The 24,081-nt window shown below is 40.1% G+C and overlaps 1 protein-coding gene across 1 annotated transcript; it reads left to right on the forward strand.

The window, feature by feature from the left end:
* The first annotated feature begins 245 nt into the window (after positions 1-245).
* rgmb (repulsive guidance molecule BMP co-receptor b) lies at positions 246-12,745 on the forward strand. Its single transcript, XM_058375485.1, has 3 exons — positions 246-796; positions 6,475-7,016; positions 10,080-12,745. Exons 1-3 carry the CDS (start codon positions 697-699, stop codon positions 10,731-10,733), a joined length of 1,296 nt encoding a protein of 431 aa, XP_058231468.1. The 5' UTR covers positions 246-696; the 3' UTR covers positions 10,734-12,745.
* The last annotated feature ends 11,336 nt before the right edge of the window (positions 12,746-24,081 follow it).

The raw sequence follows: 24,081 nt of genomic DNA on the forward strand, positions 1-24,081 counted from the left end.
ACATTTTGATATTTTCAGTGCAAAGTACACAAAGCATAGTATAAACTGTACAGTAGAGCACAGTGTGCCTCCTTCTGCATACAGCACAGTGCCGAATCCACCGAATCATTTCGGAATCGAATCACTTAAACGGGTTTGTTCTTGAGAGTCGACTCGCTGACATTCTGAAGCCTTTCACTACAGGGCAGGCGGGCGCGTGGAGCTAGCCGGGGGGCGGGCTTTCCGCTAAACCCAGCGGTAGGCTGATTCACTATCGATCACTCGGAAAAAGTCTGGAGGGCGGAGGGGGGAAGGATAGATTTCCGTACGGAGGACGATCGCGTAGTGTGTGTGTGCGTGCTTGTATGCGTGCGTGTGTGTGTGTGAATGTATGTGTGTGTGTACCTATGGTGTGGTCGGAGCATGGATTGATCTTCGCCTCGCGCTCGCTCTCGCGCTCGGACTGACCGTTTTGTGAGAAAGACTAAAACTGTGCGCTGAATTCCAGAGACCCGCTTTTCTTTCTCTCTGTTTCTCTCCACTGGACTCAGTTCGCTACTTCAGTTGTGTGTTCGGGGCGCGGACGGTGCGACTGAATGCGAGCGTGCATGAAGGAGTGAAGTTGGAGGAGCACGGGAAAGCGGAGCTCCGGTTTGTGGACTCGTTTTTGCGTGACGCGAGGAGTCTCCGGGTCGCTCCCCATCGCGCGCTGGATGGATGGGCATGGGGCAAACGGGATCTTACTACCGCGGGGCTGAGCGCCTTCTCACCGCCTCTCTACTGCTCCTGATCACCCTTTCACTCCTGCTCCACACTGGTGATTACTCTTATTCACTTATATACTCACTACTGAGTCACGCGCTAAGAGCTTCTACTTCTATTCCTAAAGCATTACTATAATGCTGTAAAGTACAGGCACGCGCTTTGCTATACTTCTGATACACTTTAAGTAGCTCCGTTATAATGCATGGATTTTCATGGAGGCACGGTGTTTTTTTTGTTTGTTTTTTTTTGCTGCCGATTGTATAAAATAATAATAATTATTCCTATACGTTGACGTGGAAATCTACAATGCTTGTTGGAGCAGATGTGCTGCATCAATCAACACAAAAGCGATTTCACACTCTTTTGGCCTCACAAGATTGAACTGGGGGAAATGGGTCTTGTTCTTGTCTAATTTGTTACACTAAGTATTGATGCTGATTCATATTGAATCGGATTTAACTGTGAAACTGACCCGACTCAGACCCGTGTCAAACTAAAGTGTTTCCTTTTTCCGTGTAATTTATTTATTTTTTTATTGCTGATGGACTCATGATGTTACTGAGGCTCTAAATATGTCTGGTTCAATATATTTATGAGTGCTGGCCTACAGCTCATCAATGCTAAACCTCTGACTGACTAAAAGCAGCTGCTTTTACTTTTACATATATGCATCTTTTAATCCTCTCTGCTATAGCAATTTCGTGTAGAAATATAGTTTCTATGGAAGCGTCTAAAGAAATAGAAATTGAAATTGAATGCTTGAGTGTGTTTCTGTATGTGGGAAGTTTCTCTGAAGTGATTTTTCTTTTTTTTCTTCTGTTTTTGTACATCTGATATCCTTAGAAATCTTAGGAAATATTAGGCTTGCATTCTGTTCGTCTTAGTTCTCGCAAATCTGCTAATAGAAGATGATTATCAGACAAAGATCTGTTTCAATCTGTAGAAATCCTAATCGGTGAGCCTTTATCTCTGTATGATCTGTTTTTTTTCCGAACAAAGTGGTCTATCTTAGATATACGTCTGTTCGCAAAGGATTTGAGGCATATCAGATACCTATAGTTTATGTGCATCTTAATCGTGTTTGTCTAATGTGGATGTCCTATTATGCTCATTTGAGTACCTTATGGTTTCTGAGCGCCCGGGTTGCTTGTGCAGAGGAGAGTGTGAACCCATTTGGTGTCCTGGTTTCCTTTGGTCCTGTCTGTCAGCTACTCAGAGTTAAAGGCAGCTTTAATACAATATTCCTGCAATTGTGTACTCATACCTTCATCATTCAGTTTAACTCAGGTCCTGTCAGTGAGATATATCAGATCATTTGTGAATCATTTTTGTGATATTAGCCAAATGTTTTGATTTTACATGTTAAAATGTTTTATTGTGTGCTGTGAGGATTCAGTTTCTGCAGGGTTTCGATCACATTGATTACCTAAACTGTTTGATTATAATAATGCAGGCTGATATGTTGCTTCAGTAACATGCTTTTAAAACACTATACTTCTAAGATCTCATAGTCACAGGAGTCTCATGCAGCCGTTAGACCATGGGAAGCTGAATACGTTCGTCATTTGCATTTCTTTGAACATCTCTCACATATTTAAGAATTACAGTTTGTCCAGAAATCTCTTACTAGATATTACTTGTGTTGCAAATTCCCAATGTCACTGTATGACATTGTGTGTTTTAGTGGTCACGGGTGCTTTGGCCAGCAGGAATTTAAGACATCTTTTTAAAGTGGGCTGACAAAATATTCTTTATTTCTGTTTTCAGCCGTGAATCTCTGCTGGAGTTGGTGGACTTCCAAATATGCAGGGAGTCTTGATTACATTTGACTGAGCAGAATGTTGTGCTGTCTCTTTTTGTTTGGCCTTTTCTCATTTCTAATAGCTCGTGGCAAGGCAAGACGATGGAAAATGAATCTTTTGTTATCACCTGGCCTAGACATGCTCCTGTTAAACATGTGCGGAAAAGTCAGACCCTATTTTTCAACACTAAATCAACACTAGTTGAAATGATTTCAGGACAGCTTTGGGTCTGGAGATGTCATTGGGACACGGTGGGTTGTAAGCTCCCTCACTGTAGGCAGTTGTTGAAGTTCACTCCTGGAGAAGAAGGAGGATGGGATTGGTAGTGGTGGTGGTGGGGGTGTATGTGGGGGTGCAGTTGACCTTTCTGCCCTGGCCAAATTCCACATCTTGAAATTTCACTCGCTTCACACACCGGCGAGGGCCCCTCTGCAGCTGAGAAGTGCCTCGCAAAGCGCCTGGCCACCCTGAGAAAATATTTCCAGTGGCTTTAATTGCAACAAGGGTGTGCTCTGTGCTCCGAAACGACACACTTCAGCCCTGCAAATTAACTCAGCCTGTGAAACAAACACCTTGTTTTTTTCTCTCCGTTGCTCTCTCTCTCGCTCTCGCTCTCTCACAGCCTGTGGTTTATTACGAGCTTGGTTTTATGATCTCGGCTGAACCAGAAAAGAAGACCAAGGACTTTGTTCTTTTCACGCCTGAGGCACTGAGGCTGTGAGTTTACTTGGCAATTAAAAAAAAAATCAATTCAGAACCACAGTGTAAGAATGATGTATTATTAAGGTGTATATATATATATATATATATATATAAATACCATAATATATATATATATATATATATATATATTTTATATATATATATATATAAATCGTTTCAGTTTATAATCTGTTCAATTCACAATATATTACAGAGGACGTATTGACGGTTGAGTTCAGCTACACTATTTGGCAGTACACCGAGACATTCTAACACAAACTGTGAGAGTTTGATTTGTACACGCTGCACTGCGAGTAATACTTTATGATCTGCTGCCCCCACCTGGGGGACCCCTGAGACATTCCTTTTCTCACTCACTCTAAAATTACAAACAGCTTTAGGGGACGAAGACGACTGGCCTACTTTCTCTGCTCCCCCACATTTCTTCTCTTATCGAGTGTCCCGGTGTCATTGTTGTTATTGGTATGAATGTGGATCCAATTGCACGGCTCCCCTCATGACAGTGTTTTTGAAGTGGCAGTGTCAGGTGACGTGCTAATTGTGTTTCAGCTACCTAGCCACAAAAAAAAAAAAACACAGACCGTGTCCATGACTGCCGAGAATTGGATTAGGATCAGCCGCGATCGTAAGCCTCGGCCTGCACGTGCCTAAAGATTTGGTCGTACACTTCATTCTGAACGTAGACTCATGATAGACATCTCATCTCATGGACTAAGGCTTTGGGCTACAGAGCTAGAGCTCAAATCTCAGCACCAGCACCACCACCATGCTGCAACTATTAGGTTCTTGAGCACCACCCTTCATCTTCAGCTGTGTCCTGTCTCAGTTTTTAAGGAAATTAAAGCCAAATTAGTAAATGTGATGAACAGACTAGACTTAAACAGGCAATTTCCCCCACTCTGAGCTGAGTTCCTTCGTCCTGTAAACGTCTCAGACATCTCAGTGTCAGAGGGCAACATCTTGCCATTGCCCCACACATGCAGCTGGGTGAAGTGCTAGAGGCGCATGAGTTTGCCAGGTGATGAGGTCATGTGGTGGCCTCATCTGTGAAAAGCCTCTCTGTTTGTGGGTGAGATGTGGGACATCCATAGCTAATGTGGTTACATCTACTGCTTCGTCTTCTAGCGGTTTCTTTAGCTACCTATAGATACATGTTTTATGACTAAAACCTGTTCCTATTTTCTGGTTCTAGATTTCACCAGACAGGATGCAACAAAAGAAATAAAACCCATATTGCCACATTGACAGTTGATTCAGCAGCCTTCCTCCTGGCATTTTTCAAAGCTTTTGCCTTTGTACCACAACATGGCTTCAGCTGGTCCTCCATATTGTTTTACAGCTTGTCAGTGAAACCCAATCTGCCCATGCTTTGTCATGCCGGCTGCAGTGGAGGACGCTGGGCCGATCTTCCGCCGTTGGCTGCACTACGCCATCATCTGATAATCAAATCAGGCGGATTTGAATGGGCTGCTCTTGCAGGCTGCAGTGGGGGGCCGCTTAGTGTGCAAGATTGAGTCATTACAGGCGTGTTAATGGAGAGGCTGCAGCTGATATCGGATTATGAAAGGCCTCTCTAAACCACTCTCTCTCTCTCTCTCTCTCTCTCTTATTCTTTCTTATTTTTTCTCTCGCACATTCTCTCACTCTCTGAGGTAATGCACTTGGAACACACTTTAAAGCGAGTCGCAAGCTAATGGTGTATGAATGTTCTTTTCTCACTCTCTCAGGCGTTTTATTTTGTGCTATGTCATCGCCAGATAATGGAGTGAAGTGCTTCGCGTGTGAAAATTGCATAATCAATAATGAAACGGAGCCTCTTAGCGTTTTTAAACAAAGACCACTGTGGCATGTGAGCGTGGTGGACGTTTGCACTTGAGTGTGCACTTGAGTGTCCGAAAAGAGAACCAGAAAAGTTGTTGGACCTCATGGTTAAGCATGTTTATGAAAACGTTTATATTTGTATGTAGATATAATGTATTGATGAAAACATCAAAGTTGCATTTGAAGTGAATCTAAGTGGCTAAAGCTGCTTATTAGTTGCATGGTGGCTCTTTTGTGTCTCCAGGCCAGGGTGCTAGCTGCTACGTATTGCTTTCACAGTAGAAAAGCCTCCTCTGTTTTGATCCATTGAGGTGCCGTTTTATTTGATCTTATTGGTGCAATAAACAGGCTCCTCTGGCGATAAGGGGAGATTTTACATGCTTGTTGAATCGGCTGTCTCTCTCTCTCTCTCTCTCTCTCTCTCTCCTCTCTCTCTCTCTGTCTCGCTGTCTTTGCGCTGCAGTGTAAAACAAGTCCCGGAATCTGACCTTGAAGAAACACTCGGCACACCCTTTAGACAGATCTGGGACTTATAGGGAAATTATTTGCACATATGCACAGTGCACAGCACGCTACTCCTTAACATTGCTTTGACTCATGGTTCATAGTGTGGTGATGAGCAATTTGTTAGCAAATAAAGCAGGTGACATAATAACAACGTAATTGGCTGTTATTATACATAATCAGATAATGGACTGTTTTTGCAGCTTTGTGGAAGTGACAATAAAATGACTCTAATCTTTCTTGATAGATGTGAGGAATAAAAAAAATGCATCTAAAAAACATTTATTAAAATCACACTTTAATGTATTTTTATTACAATAGATCTAGCGTCATTTCAATGTATGTATGTGACTCCTGGCAGAATACACTGTATCAGTTTGGCAGGTTTTTTGAAAGACTCAAAAGCGACATTTTACCTTCCTAGTTTATTTTTCTAGTCACATTTTGTACAACTTATCTTTATATTAATCTCTTAAATGACAAAAATTAAGTGCATGTATCTAGAGAGCCATTAGAAAATTCAAGAACTTGCCAAAAAAAAAAGATTTTTAAGCACATGTAAATTCATTTTGCAAAAATGCAAAATAATGAAATGAAAAGGTTTTCTGTATAATCTGTGAGGAATAATCCACTACAGGGCAAGCTGAGATAGGAAAGTAATCAGTGTTAGGCTGCTTTATTTTCTGATAGCAGCACAGCCTGAAGTATTCATTCATTTATTTGCAGAATCTTTTACATTTTACAGATTACAATTTACAGAATGTACATCATGAGGTGAATGGGATCAGTTACAACATGAAATTTCTCACAGGGTTTGTGAGTATGGCTCAGATCCATTGAGGAGCATCTTATCATTTTCCTTCTCTTTCTTCACTTTCAGGTGAAAGTCAGGTCCAGACTCCACAGTGCCGTATCCAGAAGTGCACCACAGACTTCGTCTCACTCACATCTCACCTGAACCCGTCTCTGGATGGCTTCGACACTGAGTTTTGTAAGGCTCTGCGAGCCTACTCGGGCTGCACACACCGCACCGCCAAGAGCTGCAGGGGCAACCTGGTTTTCCACTCGGCCATGCTGGGTATTAGTGACCTCATGAGCCAGAGGAACTGCTCCAAAGACGGACCCACGTCCTCCACGCACCCGGCCGTTTCTATCGAGCCCTGCAACTACCACAGCCGCTTCCATCATCACCAGGCTGTACCCACCGCCACAGGCACAGGGATCGCCGGCACACCGGAGCACGCACGGCCCAACTACCTGTTCTGTGGTCTGTTTGGAGACCCGCACCTTCGGACTTTTAAGGACCAGTTTCAGACGTGCAAGGTGGAGGGGGCGTGGCCTCTTATTGATAATAATTACCTGTCAGTGCAGGTAACGAACGTGCCAGTGGTGCAAGGATCAAGTGCCACAGCAACAAACAAGGTGAGTGACCTTCTATTGTGTGTTGTGCAACTGTAGAGGAAAGAACACAATCCTCTAATTACATATACAACAGAACCTGATGAACGTTTATCAAACCAAATTCAGATTTAAGTTAGATTTTCAGTTCGTATGTTAGCTGCTGTTTTAGAGTCATTTATACAGAATTGATGTTTATTTCTTGAATCTGATTGGACAGAAGGTATTTTTTTGTGTAACAGCAGCTCAGGAAATCATAATATAGTGCAATCACTGGTTTTTAATAATGCACATGTTATTATACACAACTGTTTCCATAGTAACAGTTCATTCACAGTCACTTGTATGGCAGATGCTCCACGTCATCTCAGGTTAATAATAAAACATGCTGATATTCAACAAAGCAAAAGATATTATCTTCATATGTGATGGAGTTTCGTGAAGGAGATGTTTATTTAATATTTATGAAAGCAGTGTACGGCGTCTTATTGGATAGAACGTTAGCTTCACACTTCCGGGGTTGTGGATTTGATTCCTATCTCTGCTCTGTGTGCACAGGGAGTTTACATGTTCTCCCTGTGCTTTGTGTGTTTTCTCTGGGTACTCTGTCCGGTTTCATCCAAAGATATGAATTGGAGGTTGTTTGGCATCTCTACATTTTTTGTGGTGTGTTTATGTATGTGTGTATATGTGTGTGTGTGTGTGTGTGTGTGAGAGAGAGAGAGAGAGAGAGAGAGAGAGAGAGAGAGAGAGACTGTACCCTTCAATTAGTTGGTATCCCATCCAGGGTGTCCCTAACCATGTGCCCCAAGTCATCTTGAATAGACTCCTGGCTCACAGTTAGTAAGTTTTCTGTTACAGGAAAGTCCTCAGGACCGAGGCGCTATGCCCTTTCTTGTTAGCATGACAAGCAGTCTGAGCCAAAGTGAAGAAAGTATATAGTGATATATCTGTACCTGGTGTGTAGATGGTGCAGTCTGTAGGTATACAGTGATTTTAATATATTGTTTTAGTTGTATTGCATGTACTAGTTAGTAGATCAGTGTGGTTTAGTGCATTTAGCTGAATATATAGTTCAGTAGTACAGCATATAGTGTGGCTGAATGACATCAGACTTACTAGTTCATATACATTGTATTTTCTTGCCAGAGCAACCTTTTTTATTACTCTATATGTGTAATAAAGTCATTATAGTATGAGTAGCAGACTAAAAAAAGACACAAGTCGTAGAAGTGCGACAACTTTGAGTGACTGTCTACAGGTGTTAGCTGAACAAAGCACAGTGCTCAGGTCTTGTGACTAACACTTGTGACTAACACGTCTGTGAAACTCCAACGTTGCTAATGACTGGATATAACTCGGGCTCAGGCGTGACCCTTAATAAGGTGGCCTTGAAAGAAGGCTCTGTGTCCATTTTTTTCCAACTTGTCCGGCTGTAAGACCTCACACACACATATACGCACACATACATGTGCACACACCAAGACAGTATATTGGCTGCTGCATGCTAGACATCATTCTGTCTTCTACTGATTGTAAATATTTGTCAAACTAGCAAGGTTTTGAGATGCATGCTCTAGACAAGTCTCTTCTCTTTCCCCAAACTACAAATGTGAAGCTCATCCAAGGTCGAGTGAGGGGTACACCACTTGGTTGTGTGAGGGGTATAACTACCCACGTCTCATTTGTGACCTTGTGACTTTGGAGGTGGGGCGCGTTATTAGCGCTCGCCCGTAATTATTAGCACACACTGCTCGACTGAGGCCCTTTCAGCTGCCTCACCTAATGGCTAGTTAGTGGTCATTTTTCATCCATGTCATGAGAACAAAGCTTGCATTCATCCTGCACTAATGTAACGCCACACATCTTGTTACTCCGCAGGCTTCCCCCGTTTTGTGTGTGTGTGTGTTATGGATCAGCATGACTGGAAATCTGTAGAGTTATGTTTGTGTGTGTCTTAAGGCAAGTGCATGCTGACAGGCAAATACACACTGACATTGGTTACTAACTAAAACAGCAAATATATTAAAGCATATTGTCAGTATAATGCTAATTGGTTGCTGATATTAAATGTACCATTCTGAGTTCAGTAGTTATGGGTTTGACCAGAGGGTTGTGAGTTTAAATCCCAGGATTGACCCCATGCCATGAAATCAGCTTCCCATCCTTGGGAAAAATATTTGCCCCCTTGAGAATAAGCATTAAAGGAGCAGTTTGTCATTCTCAGAGCCTTCTGTGGCCTGTGATTATAATTATAATGAAAATGCTACACACCCTGTCCTCCTCCTTCTCCTCTTCATTTATCTCATCCTACTCCTCCTCCTCTTTCTTTTCCTCCTCTTCCTTTATCCCCTCATCCACCTCATCCACTTCCTCCTCTTCCTTTATCTCCTCCTCCTCCTTTATCTCCTCCTCTTCCTTTATCTCCTCCACCTCTGCCTCTTCCTTTATCTCCTCCTCCTCCACCTCCTCTGCCTCCTTCTTTATCTCCTCCTCCTCCTTTATCTCCTCCTCTTCCTTTATCTCCTCCACCTCTGCCTCTTCCTTTATCTCCTCCTCCTCCACCTCCTCTGCCTCCTTCTTTATCTCCTCCTCCCCCACCTCCTTCTCTTCCTCTATCTCCTCCTCCACCTCCTCCTCCTTCTCCTTTATCTCCTCCTCCAACTCCTCCTCCTCTGCCTCCTCCTCCTCCTTTCTCTCCTCCTCCTCCTTCTCTTCCTTTATCTCCTTCTCCACCCCCCCCCTCCTCCTCCTGAGCAGCTCTGTTCCTACATCACAGTCATAGTTTTTAGAGCAAATGAACGTGAAATGGATCTTTAATACATTTAAAAGCCACTCTGCTTGCTCCAGACTTTGCAGATACAAGTGCTGGTTTAGATCTGTTGCTGATAAAAAGGGTGGAGTTCCATTCTTTTTCATAAGAACTTTCTGCTGGCACAGAATGTATGAGATGAGCAGTAATACGTCTTACAGTCTTTTTTCAGAGTGTCCTGTAATGATGAGTGTAAACAAAATAAAGCAGAAAAACAAAAAGCAAAGAGGTCTGAATGCAAGAGCAACTGATCATGTGCTGGTTTCTGTTTCCAGATCACTGTCATCTTCAAACCGTATCAGGAGTGCACAGAGCAGAAGGTGTACCAGGCGGTGACGGATGATCTGCCGGCGGCGTTCATGGACGGCACTGTCATAGGTGGCACTAGCGAGACACGCAGCCTGGTGGTGCTGGAAAAGCTGGCAGGTCGCCACGTGGAGCTGCACGCCGCCTACATTGGCGTAACGGTGGTGGTGCGCCAGCTGGGCCGTTACCTTACGCTCGCCGTACGCATGCCCCACGAGCTTGCTATGGCTTATGATGACACTCAGGACCTGCAGCTGTGTGTGAACGGCTGCCCCGCCTCAGAGCGCATCGAGCTGCCTGCACTCGGCCTCCAGCACGGCGCCACTCCCTCTCTCCCTGCTGTCTCTCCACCTCAGCAGGCCTTCACACTCGAGAGCGCCTCCAGAAAGTGCAGCGAGCAGCTGCAGGTCCAGGACATCTATTTCCACTCGTGCGTCTTTGACCTGCTCACCACCGGCGACGCCAACTTCACCGCTGCCGCCTACAGCGCCCTCAAGGACGTGGAAGCGCTGCACCCCGAGAGGGATCGCTGGCACATTTTCCCTCGCTCTGCAGCTGGGTTAAGACTGACAGCAGCCCTGAATGCACTTCTCGTTTGCTTATTCGCCGCTGCACTTTTGTAAACAGCGTGGCCGGGACGGACTCAACTTTCATAGTAAAATTCACGGAAGCACGAGGAGACTTTGTAAACAATCAGAGCATTACTTGTATATATTGTGTAGACGGAGGAGGCAGGAGACGCTCCTTCGTATGACTGTAAATTTGTGTACATGCCATTTTCAGGAGAGCTGAGGTGCTCGGTGAATTTTTTTATGTGTGTGAAAATTTTTTGTGACTTTTGTTTTGGTGTCATCCTTGCGAGAGGAAGTCTGAATGGAAGCACTTTATTTTTTACTTTTTTTTTTTTTGTTGCGACTACAGAACAGTGTTCCACAGAAGCGCAGAGCTCAATAGTCTCGGATAGCTTGTCTTTTTAATACCCGCGGGCGCTTTTTCAAACCCTTTTCCTTGTGTCTGTATGTAGATAGGACTTGCCTCATCGTGGTTCTCCACAGAACAAGTGACAGTCGGTTATTTCAGGAGTGCAGTTATTAGTACAGTAGTAAGTAGTAACGTGGCTAGATTTCCAAGGATCACGAAACAGTTTGTAACACAACCGCAGTATCTGTCTAGAAATCATTCCTTGTTTGTAGTCTAGAGCTCAATATTGTTGTTGGACTTTTGTGTAAACGTGGCGTGAAAATATGAAGAATTCAAACCAACACAGCAGACATGGGTTGAAGTAAAACAGGGATCTTATAAGGAACTGTTCAGTAGTCTGTTATCCATCCGGCAGACCAAATGTCATTTCATTTGCATTTAATTCAGTCCTGCATTTCATCAGTTACAATCAGAATATCTTTGTATCCGGCACGACTGAGTAGAGACGGCCAAACGTTTTCTAGCCAGGCACGTATTTTGTACATTCAGTCTGATTTGATTAACCTTTTCCTCTCAGTGCAGTAATGGTTAGGAATTAAACACACTGAAGAAACTGGATTGCTAAAATGAGTCACGTTTCGGTTCCATGTGAGTTGATGGAACTGCAGCTTCTCCTTCAGCCGCTCTTGGCTCACACTTGATGGCCTTTTCTTTAGCCTCTTTATTGCTAAACAAGATAGACCTTCAATTAAAACCTATCTAATGTCCTCCAGCCAAAGATTTTGTGTCATTCTGCTGTTCTTCATACGAAAGAATTCATTTTGCCATAAAGGATAGTCACTGTGATTGGCATTTCCTGATTTCCTGATTAGCATGTGCAGCTCGCGACATTACAGTATGCTTAGCGGGCTGACATCATGGTGTAAAACCTTCTTTGCCAGGAATGTCTAAGAATTGTTTTTTTTAATGTCACCAGAAGTTGCTATTTGGACTCTTGTTAACAAAGCTTAAGGCCTTTCTGTAACAAAGCTCACTGAACTTAGCGTCCACATTTAACTGACTGCCGAGCAACGCTTATTCTTTCAACGCTGACTCCCTAACAGTGCATCCTAATTCAGTCAACACTCCCACCCTAAAAAGACTTGCTACTGTAGACTCACATTTGTACGTTCATTTGTTTGCAACTACTGCCAGTGCTGAAGAGCTGCTAACATACTGTGACTAGATTTTATTTGGAACACTGGGATTTTCTGTGATTGGCCAAATCCTTGGTGATGATTTATTGGCCAAATCCTAGATAGGCTTTATTTCGCCGTATAATAGAAAAGACCAGAGCAAAGCATCTGAGTGCAATTAACTGCAAAGATAAGCCTTCATCCTGTGTTTTTGCTTTGTTGCGTTTGATCTTGTGATTATTTTTTATTTTTTTTCTTGAGTGAAATCTGTTTTTTTTTTTTGTGAAGAGTGACTGCTCAATGTTTATACTTAAATTATTTATGAAATATAGTGTATTGTTAGAGAAGGTCCATATTCTTGCTGTTTGGAGAAAAAAAAAAACATTTCAGACGTGATTGTACTGCCACCTAGTGGACCACCGTTGTTACATCAGTGTTTTAGTATTGTCCTGGATGCGGCGACTGAAAACAAGGAGGAAAAAAAAATGTGTTTTATTTAAAAACATTAAAAGAAAATGCATACATTTTGTAGGCTTTGAGTAATTATTAATTAGTACTAATTATAATGGGAATGACAAGATGACGTTGTTGTTATTTGTGTAGTGGCCAGAGAAATATTTGGACAATTTCTGCTGTTTCTTTTTAAGTAACTTCAGAGGTACCCCTGACTTGAGACAAGATATTTTGGAATCAGTATAAAGAAAAGAATTATATTATTGCCGCAAATCTGATCTCAAATGAGTCGCGACACTGTTGGCTTTAAGTATGAAACCTAACACAGAATTTCAGTGGTTGAAGATGAAGCCTTCAAATTTTACATGATCATGAACAAGCACTTGAATTATCTCAGAGATGCCACAAAAATGGGTTTGATATCACCTGTTATTCAATTCAATTCAGTTCAATTCAATTTTATTTGTATAGCGCTTTTAACAAAGAGCATTGTCTCAAAGCAGCTTTACATAAGAAACAACATAAGAAAACAACAAACATATAAACAGACAAACAGTCCTAGATGTTATCCCAAGTGAGCAAGCCTGAGGCGACTGTGGCAAGGAAAAACTCCCTTAGATGGTATGAGGAAGAAACATTGAGAGGAACCAGACTCTAAAGGGAACCCATCCTCATTTGGGTGATAGCGAGGAGTGTGATTATATTGTGCATTGATGTGATGCTGATACAGCGTGTGTATCTGCCGATACATCTGTTTTTGACATCCGATACAACCTTTCTATGAAATATTGCCCCTAGTAGGCTAGGTAAAAACAGAAAATGCTTAAACGCTTAATTCTTAAAGCCCTGAGTGTCTACTTTCATATGAGCCATTAAACACTACCATGGAATGTGGCATGACAAAGACATTCAATGCTGAACATGGACATAACAAAGCAGGCGGAAATTCCTTTTAGTTAAAGTTAAAGAAACGTTTTACTTTTAAAACATTTGAAAATTGAGAAATTAATGGCTTTTAAGTTTCCAGTTTTCATTCCAGTTCCACTGATATATGCCACATATTCCTCTACATTTATAACTTTACCTGCTTATGGAAACATACTGCCAAATATTAAGAATTGTAAGTTTACTATAGTAATAGAGTATAGTAGTTTACCATAGGTAAAGCTTTCTGCCTAATTTTCAGCCACTGATGTACTTTAAAGTAAAAGATTTCCACACAGACTTGGTAAAGTATAAGTATAATATTTTAGCTTTGGCTATTTTCAGCTACAGAGAAGCTGATGGATTTTCCCACACTGCCTCATATTTATTATTATTATTATTATTACATGTGCTATTCATAACTAAATCATACACAATCCTTATTGTATGAGTGAAATGAAAGAACCTTCATTGACTGTTCAAACATGCTCACACTAGTCACAATATGAAACTGACATTCCCTTGGTTTCGAGGTAACCGAACAGACAAAGCTGTCTCGTGCATTTCACCTGTTCTTTATAGCTTGAGGTTCATTTGTGATCTGATAATTCCTTGTTCTCACACCACAAAATGTAGCACCTGCGTTTGCATCAGAAAGCCTGGTTTCATTATCTGATGGCACGGCCTGAGAAAAAGCAAAGCCCAACATTCAAAATGTTCAGCTCCTACACAGTGAGGACACCAGGAGTGAGCTGCATCCAAGTGGAACAGGTCTTCTAAAATCTTCCTGTGGAGCTCGGTTCTTCAGTCATTCATTCAGTCGTGACATTCTGATAAAAAATACTGAGTATAAATAATAATAATAATAATAATAAGAAGAAGAAGAAGAACAGCAAGACAGGAAAAACAACAACAATAATAATAATGACACAAAGAAGAAGAACAAAAATATCAAGCAATAAAAACAACACAAAGAAAAACAAAAAAAAACAATAATAAGAAAAATAGAAGAAGTAAATTATAATGGAATTTTTACCATTTTATTACCGCTGTGGCTGTCATCAAGACATTGAAGACTGTGATCTTCACAAGGATAATCCTAAGAAAATGGATGACCAGAAGGGCAGTGTGTGCTTGGATAGCTGGTGGAATGAAAGAAAACAGTGCTCTTTACTTTGCCCGACTTAAACCTGGCTCATATGAAAATACTAAATATACGACTACAAATATATGACAAACCGTTAGAAAAGCTGTCATGCTCAGGACACGTATGCTCCATGTTCTCATGATCAAAATCTAAAACTTAAAAACACACACACAATTATAATCAACAAATTAATTGCAAAAAATATTTCATTGTTTTTCAGCATTGCCATAGGTCTGTGTTTTAACGTCTGTTCCTTGCACTGAATGAGTGACCCAGAGAAAACACACAGTAATTCGAGACCATTTAAGATGATGAGCTGTCGATTTACCTTTTCTGCTCATTGGCAGTCCATAGTTGTGTCCAACCTTGAAGCGAATCGTGCTTCGGTGACTGATGAAGCAAGTGTACGTGTCCCATCCCACAGAGACAAGTGAATGGACAGACACTACGTCCTGAGCGTCTTCTTTTCCTTGTATGTTATATAAGGCAGGGTTTGATCTGCTGGTATGTTTGGAGAGCCAGTGCATCCCTCCATCCCGGTTTAAAACGTCATTGACCACACAGACCAGTATGGTCAAGCCTCCGTGGTCCAGCGGGATGTGGAAAAAGGGTGATGTGGAAAAGGGGGCAGCCTTTACATCCGCCATGTTATGCACTGTCAAATAGACATCATAAATCATGAATTAATATGGCATTGGTATGGCATATCAACAACCCAGGACTATATCATTTAAAGATATCAGGTTCTCCATAAATGTCTCACACTTACTTGTAAGGAGCAGGATGATAAGTAAGCTGCGGAGCATGATGATGACTGAGGTAATTCTCTGAGTTGGGTAGAGCCAAGCAGAGGATTATCAACTTTCAGTCACATGACTTCACACCCACCATGGATTCTTCCTTTCAACTGTGATGTCTTTTCCTCTCTGCGTAGCCATGGATATGCTCTGGCTTCAGGGCACAGACACCCGTGGTCTTCATTACTTATGATTGTATTAGTCCCAAATCCTGCTGGGAATTTTAGAGCTAAAAGTGCAACTGTATTATTTATTGAAGTATACATACATACAACCATACATAATAATAATAATAATAATAATAATAATAAATGTGTTGGAACACTATTGTACACCAGGCTATAATTTTTAATTGATCTAACAATAAAAACCCCAAGCTCAAAACATTTTCTCACATGTGTGTAAATGTAAATGAGTCACTGTCTTTCAGCAGGCCTGTGGTTCACACCTGTTTTTGGTTTGTGGTCAACCAATAGCAATGATATGCTTTGACAATGAAGCTAACGACTTTTCTGCATCTGCTTCTCCATGACCAAACTGTTACTCATCATATGCAACCTAACCGTTTTTTTTTATTTATTTTTTAAAGCTGAATGCTTGAATCAGAAGAGAAAACTAGCTGTTTAAGCTAACGTATCGACATTGCACTCCTGTATTTTATTTATTACTGTCACTAAGCTTTATCGAACAAAACATTTAAGACCTAATACATTTTGAGTCAGAGTTATTGTGAAAATACCCTTTCCAAGCAAAGAAGGAGTCTGAGGTGAGTGTGTCCACATGCAAATTTGACTGATAGGTCACATAATAAATAATAATTCTTTCATTTTTACGGTGATTATATACATGATTGTGCTTTTAAGTCTAGCGTAACAATCTGACAATTCATAAATCGAATATTATTTATTCAATTCAATTTATAGCGCCTTTTACAATGAACTTTGTCTCAGAGCAGCTTTACAAAAGAAGAGAAACAGAGAAAAAGGAGGGGAAAAAATGAAAATAAAAAAACTAAATAACTAGAAATAAGAATAAATTATTAAATTAAACTATTTTATTTTATCCCTAATGAGCAAGCCTGTGGTGATGGTGGCGAGGAAAAACTCCCTATGATGATATGAGGAAGAAACCTTGAGAGGAACCAGGCTCAGAAGGGGACTTCATCCTCATTTGTAACTGATTAATGTCCTTTCTACAACAGCTATCAATGGCCCATGAGGAACTATTAGGTCATTGTAATTTCTAAGGTCATTATAAACACTAATACTTTGCTGTCACAAGTTATTATTCTGTTACTGTCATTATCAGTAATACATATCTATTGTTTACAAGAATAGGCAAGCAGTATGTAAAAAACAACCAAGATTTTTAACCGATGTGTAAATGGCTAGCAAGGTGATTTACCCATTATGTTTTATATGTAAAATGTTTTCTGCATCATCATTTGTGAATAAACATGAATAAACTCTGAACAAAGTTGGTCACATATTGGTCAGAGATTATTGCTCTTATTTCTTGTCGCACTGCACCTCACTCCCACAGATCCACTAGCACTGCTCGACTGGTCCCACCATCTCTCAGGGTAAGAGGTAGGTTTTACATCTAGACTCTTCTATGTTCTGGCACAGAAATTACTCTGAATTAATTTCATGTTTATAGAACTGTTTTATTAAAGCAATTTCATTCTCACAATTTGGCTGTTGTACTGAATATCACCACGGCTCTGATTACCTACACCTGCATCACAGCAGTGCTGATACTCATTCATTCATTCATTCATTCATTCATTCATTCATTCATTCATTGTCTTCCGCTTATCCGGAGCCGGGTCGCGTGGGCAGCAGTCTAAGTAGGGATGCCCAGACTTCCTTTTCCCTAGCTCTTCCGGGGGGATTCCGAGATGTTCCCATGTCAGCTGAGAGACATAGTCCCTCCAGCGTGTCCTGGGTCTTCCCTGGGGTCTCTTCCCTGGTGGGGCATGCCTGGAACACCTCCCCAGGGAGACATCCAGAGTGCTGATACTCAGTATAACATAATATCGAGTTGTTCGTTTAAGAACCAAACCAAAATCATATCATATCAGACCCTAACAGCAGACTCTCGACTCTCTCCTCCTATCATAGGCCCCACCCACTGAAAACTTACGTATTTGTGGCAACGCCCCTAACAATTGCACTTGATTGTTCTTAAAACAGACTTTGAGGCTTTAACAGTGTTTTAGTAGATTAGTCATAGCTTGTTTCATACTTAGTTTGCGTGTTTTTAACAATAGTTTTAGTTTCCTGTTGTCAGTGTTCTTGCCCTAGCCTGTTATTATCTGCTTGCACTTTCAATCCCCTTGTGACAAGGTGTTGGAAACATCTTCTGTTCATTATCATGATCTCTTCACTGTGTCACTAGTGACAGTCGCAGACAGTGCATCTCGCCTGCTCACGGTTCACTAAGGTTCTATTACAGAATCCATTTATTTGTCTTTCGCTTTGATTCATGTTTACTTCCTGCTTTTTATGCTGCCTTGACCTTCGCTGTATCCGAAAACACTCCCTCACTATATACTATAGACTGTTCTACATAGAGCAGTACATAGGACCACAAACTGAATTAAGAAAACACTGACTAATGAAACACATTAGTGTGGTCAGTCATTGCATAAAAATGAATACAGTAAAAATTACAAACTGAAAACACAAAAATACCGACCTAGGACCAGGGATGCTAATCCCTTGGAGTATAAAAATGTATTTACCAAAAACCTGGGGTTAAAAATACCCTTCTACTGAACCCCCTCTGGTTCCCCTATATCAAAGGTTATTAGTACATGCTGTAAAATACTATGCTAAGCTCAAGGATACATATTGCTTACCTTTGCCTGAAGCAACCATGACCTTCGTTTACTCAAAGCAAAAAGAAAAATATGAATTATTTACTATAATTTACACTGATACCAGCACATTTGTTAATTCATATTTCTGGCAGGGTTTAATGTAATATATAATTTTAACATTATATGGCATGAAATGTAATAATAGATTATCTGTGCAGAGGCATAATAGCCCTTATAAATAATAGCTAATAGCTATTAATAAATAATAATTAATAGCGCTTATAAACGCAATTTTGAAAAGGACTATATAATAATCGCCAGTGTAACTTACACCATGATGAAGCTCCTCATCATGGCACTGTTAGTGGGTGGGATATATTAGATAGCAAGTGAATATTTTTTCCTCAAAGTCGATGTGTTAGAAGCAGGAAAAATGGGCAAGGTTAAGGATTTGATCGAGTTTGACAAAGGGACGAATTGTGATGGATCAGAGCATCTCCAAAACTGCAGCTCTTGTGGGGTGTTCTGCAGTGGTCAGTATCTGTCAGTGGTGGACCAGCAAAAAAAGTAATTTTCTTTATTAGGGGATTAAGCACTGAAGGTTCTGGGACCTTATTATTTTCCAGTTTTTCTTATTTTATATTATTATTATTAGAAGTAGTAGTAGAAGTAGTAGTAGTAGTAGTTTATTCTCATTGCTGTTCCTCTTCTTCATCTTGTCATGAATATGATTCCTTGCCTCAAGAGGATCATAATTGTCAAGATAATATACAAGATACAAGATAATCAAAATGTGGATGTCTCCTACTGTACATAGTAGACTGGGGCTATGTTTAGATAACTGTCCAATTAAGCTGTAATTTTGTCTATTGCATCTCGATGCTAATCTGTAAGTGGATTTTTGTTGATTGCCGGATTCCTGTTTTGGCAGGAATGTGAAACTCAACAGTAGAGGTTTGTAAACATGACCACCACAGGCCACTCAAGCATGTGAATATTGTAAATATATATTCTTACTGTTAACCTGGTTCATTCAAAAACATAGCTGCTGTTGGGCAGTCAGCTCTCAGTATGCACTTCACAGTGTTAGTGCTGAGCTACAATCACCAAACGTTTTAAAGTATACTCATCGATGGTTGCTGTAGTGTTCTATGTAACTTGGTAAGAAGTAGTCACTAGGGGTGCTATCTGCAAAGTTGTGTGTAGCAAGATTGCTGCTTGTGACTATATTTCTATTTATTTTTTAAAGATTGATTTTTAAAAAAAATGTTAATTTTGTCACAAATTTATGTTTGACATGTACAGTGAGGGAAAAAATTATTTGATCCCCTGCTGATTTTGTACGTTTGCCCACTGACAAAGAAATGATCAGTCTGTAATTTTAATGGTAGGTGTATTTGAACAGTGAGAGACAGAATAACAACAAAAAATCCAGAAAAACGCATTTCAGAAAAGTTCTACATTGATTTGCATTTTAATGAGTGAAATAAGTATTTGATCCCCTATCAATCAGAGAGATTTCTGGCTCCCAGGTGTCTTTTATACAGGTAAGGAGTTGAGATTACAGTAGGAGCACTCTCGGGGAGTGCTCTTAATCTCAGCTCATTAACTGTATGAAAGACACCTGTCCACAGAAGGAAGCAATCAATCAGATTGCTCTCCGAAACTCTCCATCATGGTCAAGACCAAAGAGCTGTCCATGGATGTCAGGGACAAGATTGTAGACCTACACAAGGCTGGAATGAGCTACAAGACCATCACGAAGCAGCTTGGTGAGAAGGTGACGACAGTTGGTGCGATTATTCCCAAATGGAAGAAACACAAAAGGACTGTCAATCTTCCTCGGTTTGGGGCTCCATGCAAGATCTCACCTCATGGAGTTTCAGTGATCATGAGAACGGTGAGGAATCAGCCCAGAATTACACTGGAGGATTTTGTCAATGATCTCAAGGCAGCTGGGACCACAGTCACCAAGAAAACAATTGGTAACACACTACACCATGAAAGACTGAAATCCAGTAGAACCTGCAATGTCCCCCTGCTAAAGAAAGCACATGTACAGATTCATCTGAAGTTTGCGAGTGAACATCTGAATGATTCAGAGGAGAACTGGGTGAAAGTGTTGTGGCCAAATGAGACCAAAATCTAGCTCTTTGGCATCAACTCAACTCGCCGTGTTTGGAGGAGGAGGAATGCTGCCTATGACTCCAAGAAGACCATCCCCACCGTCAAACATGGAGGTGGAAACATTATGCTTTGGGGGTGTTTTTCTGCTAAGAGGACAGGACAACCGCACCGCATCAAAGGGACGATGGATGGAGCCATGTACCATCAAATCTTGAGTGAGAACCTCCTTCCCTCAGCCAGGGCATTGAAAATGGGTCGTGGATGCAAAGAGGAGTGAGCCCAAATTCCTTGAAATGTGAGATGTGTGCAAACCTGGTGGCCAACTACAAGAAATGTCTGACGTCTGTGATTGCCAACAAGGGTTTGCCACCAAGTATTAAATCATGTTTTGCAAAGGAGTCAAATACTTATTTCACTCAATAAAATGCAAATCAATGTAGAACTTTTTTGAAATGTGTTTTTTTTGTTGTTATTCTGTCTCTCACTGTTCAAATAAACCTACCATTAAAATTACAGACTGATCATTTCTTTGTCAGTGGGCAAACGTACAAAATCAGCAGGGGATCAAATCATTTTTTCCCTCACTGTAACTATGAAAATTATTGTTGCACCGAAAAGACAGTGAAGAAGAAAGAAACATAAAAGACACTGACGTTTCACAACATGTGACATTAAATAAGGCCATAAATCCTTAATCCATGCATTGTAGCAGAATAAAATGTGTGCATGCGTAACAATAGTGCTACAGAATCCGGCTGGGGATGTGGAGTGTGTAGAGTTAAGGAGAAAATGCTGCAGAACTGATCAACTAATAAAATATTGCTGTTAAAGCAATACTTTTATATTCATTATCTTGGTCATTTATTTAAAATAGAATTAAAAAAATGTTTTAAATAGAAATTATGATCACTTAATTGGACATTTTGATATGTTTAAAGTTATCCATATATTATTTAAATATTTCACTGTATTGTATCATACTATACCACACTAACAGACTTTTTAACATTTTATAATATTTTTTAAATAAACTCTTATTTTACAAGGGCCTAGTTTGTATGTTGTAAAATTACAAACGTTTACGTGCGATAACTGATCAAGCAACAATCGAATGCTTTTGGAAATTTAACCCAACATGTTTCAAGCTAACACTTTATTTTCTAAAAAATATTGTATGGGTGTTTTGTTTTTTTAATTCCATGTCCAGTAAATTGTTTCAGCATGAAATAGTCATATTGTGAAAAGTTATTGCAGTTATATATATAATTAGAATATTATCACTGTACTCCTGTAAATCCTTTGTTTTAAAAGTTCAATATAGAGAGGTGTTTAACTTCCTGATGGACTTACTGACAGTTATATTGTTATACGGCTATTCACCTTAGAATCCTGTCGAAAACTGACAACAACAATTCTATGACCGTACAGAAACATTCAGAAATGAGATATGTTGTTAATAAATAATATACCAGACTATTCAATAATATATCTGTGTGCTGGAGGACTGGAGAGAGAGCATGGTGCAGTGCAGGGTGTACTCAGTGCTTGACGGTAGGTGGGTGCTGGTCCATTTCTGGCTTTGTAGGCGTGCTTCAATCTTTTTAATTTGACATGGGCAGCTACAGGAAGTCAGTGGAGGGAGTGCAGCAATAGGGTGGTGTTGGTGAGCTTGAAAAGGAAAGTTAAAAACCAATCACACAGCTGTAATCTGGATCAGTTGCAGAGGCTGAATGGTGCTCAGAAGCAGACCTGCAGAGTTGCAGTAGTCCAGTCTCCAAATAAAAAGGGACTAAACAAGCACCTGAGTGTCCTGTGTGGTTAGAAATGAATGAAATCTTCTGATATTGTGAAGCAGAAATGGATATGAGCGGGTCAGCTTAAAAACGTGAGAAGAAAAGGACAGTTGATTGTCCATGGTTAGCCCTATGTTACATGCAGGTTAAATCAGCATGGACATCATCAGTTTCTGATAGATTTATTGAATATTTGTTCAATGCCTGTGTATTTATTTTTATTTTTTAAAGAAATTAAAACCATTAATTTACATCTCTATTGATATATGAGGTTATTTTTAATTGATGTGTACGAGTTAAATAGGTGGAAGTAATATGTTTTGATTATTCTGAGACTTTTACAGGTTTGACCAGACGGGAGGCAGAGAAGAGAAGATGGGAGACCCATTGTCAAAAAGGGGTTGGGTGTTTCTTTCTTTCTCTTTTCAGTGATTCTATCTGTGCTGCTCAGCTCTCTCTCTCTCATGCCTGCCCCACCTCCACAACTAGATTTAATGCCACTGTAGCGAGCTGGTTTTTAATTGTTGTTAATTAGATGAAAACACATTTTCAGGTTTTGTCAGTATTTTATAATAAAATGTTTGTATTTCTAGAAAAATGCTGATCTAATGTAAAGCAGAAAACAGTGTCATTACTTCTGTACACCAGAGTTTGAACTAAAAGTATATTTCTACACTGTAATTGTACGTAAAAACCAATGAGAAATGCTTATAGTGTGTAATAAGAAAGAGACACCTGAGACACATGAGTGCTGAACAAAAATAAAGACATTTATTGATCAATTAGAATAATAAACAGTACATTAAAATAAGTCTTAGTATGTGTTATACCTCAACGAATAATCAAACTACAAGGTGTGCATTATCTTAATACATTTTAGTGTAATTATTGTAGTATTGTAGTAATTCCTAATAATAAACCGATTAAAAACAGAAAGTTCTTCTTTTAAAGGTTGGTGTGATATTGAAGGAAATGTTTATATTTATCATTAATGTTAATAAATGACACATTGTTGTTGTTGAGAAACCGTTGTGGTATAATTAACACACACAATTAACGTGTGGCTGATTAACACACTCTTAACTAATGTGTGTGTGGGGGGGGGGGTATTAGGGTAGTAGTAATGCACTACTGGTGTGTTAGTCGTCCTTAATCTTAAAAATTTTATATTAATTATATAACATATATTAATTATATTAACTTTATAAAAAATTAAATATATATTATATACATATTTACAACATGTTGTGGAAAACACAGTGATCAGAGGTGAAGATTACAATTAAGATTACAATTAATCTTCTTTTGTGCTACGATGCGTACTGTTCTCTGATTTTGATCACTGTGTTTTCCACAACATGAAGGTTTCTGTGAAGTGCCTTGGTTCTTTTGTAAAACATGGCAGTAGAACAGTCGCACACCCACAGCTAATATTCCTTCACGTTTTGAGATGAACAATATTTCAGAGAAAATAAAGTGTTCTCTAATTTTGATCTCCACTCTGCAGTAACTGCTACACAGACATCTCTCAAATGTAACTGAGATCTGACATCTACAAGGCGAGATAGACAAAGGGGAGCGATGATTCTGTGACAAGAGAACGGACGAGAAGATATCGAGCTGATTCTCACCACACGGTTAAAGGGATAAAATCATTTACTTAAACAGATAAAAAAAAGACTATTGCTGAAGCCTAGAAGGTGAAATACATACTTACCACAGATACCACACATCTTAAGATTAATATGTGGTGATGTCCATGTCCATGTCTTCGTGTGACACAGGGATGTTAGTCAAAATTGATGGCAAG

The sequence above is a fragment of the Hemibagrus wyckioides genome, linkage group LG22 (genome assembly GCF_019097595.1).
Source record: "Hemibagrus wyckioides isolate EC202008001 linkage group LG22, SWU_Hwy_1.0, whole genome shotgun sequence".
Classification (NCBI taxonomy): Eukaryota; Metazoa; Chordata; class Actinopteri; order Siluriformes; family Bagridae; genus Hemibagrus; species Hemibagrus wyckioides.

Bases quoted from the DNA above. Each gene is read 5' to 3' on its own strand.
- rgmb (XM_058375485.1), top strand. From the start codon at position 697: ATGGGCATGGGGCAAACGGGATCTTACTACCGCGGGGCTGAGCGCCTT. The intron at 797-6,474 runs GTGATTACTCTT...CTTCACTTTCAG, and splicing joins TTCACTCCTGCTCCACACTG to GTGAAAGTCAGGTCCAGACT. The intron at 7,017-10,079 runs GTGAGTGACCTT...TTCTGTTTCCAG, and splicing joins GTGCCACAGCAACAAACAAG to ATCACTGTCATCTTCAAACC.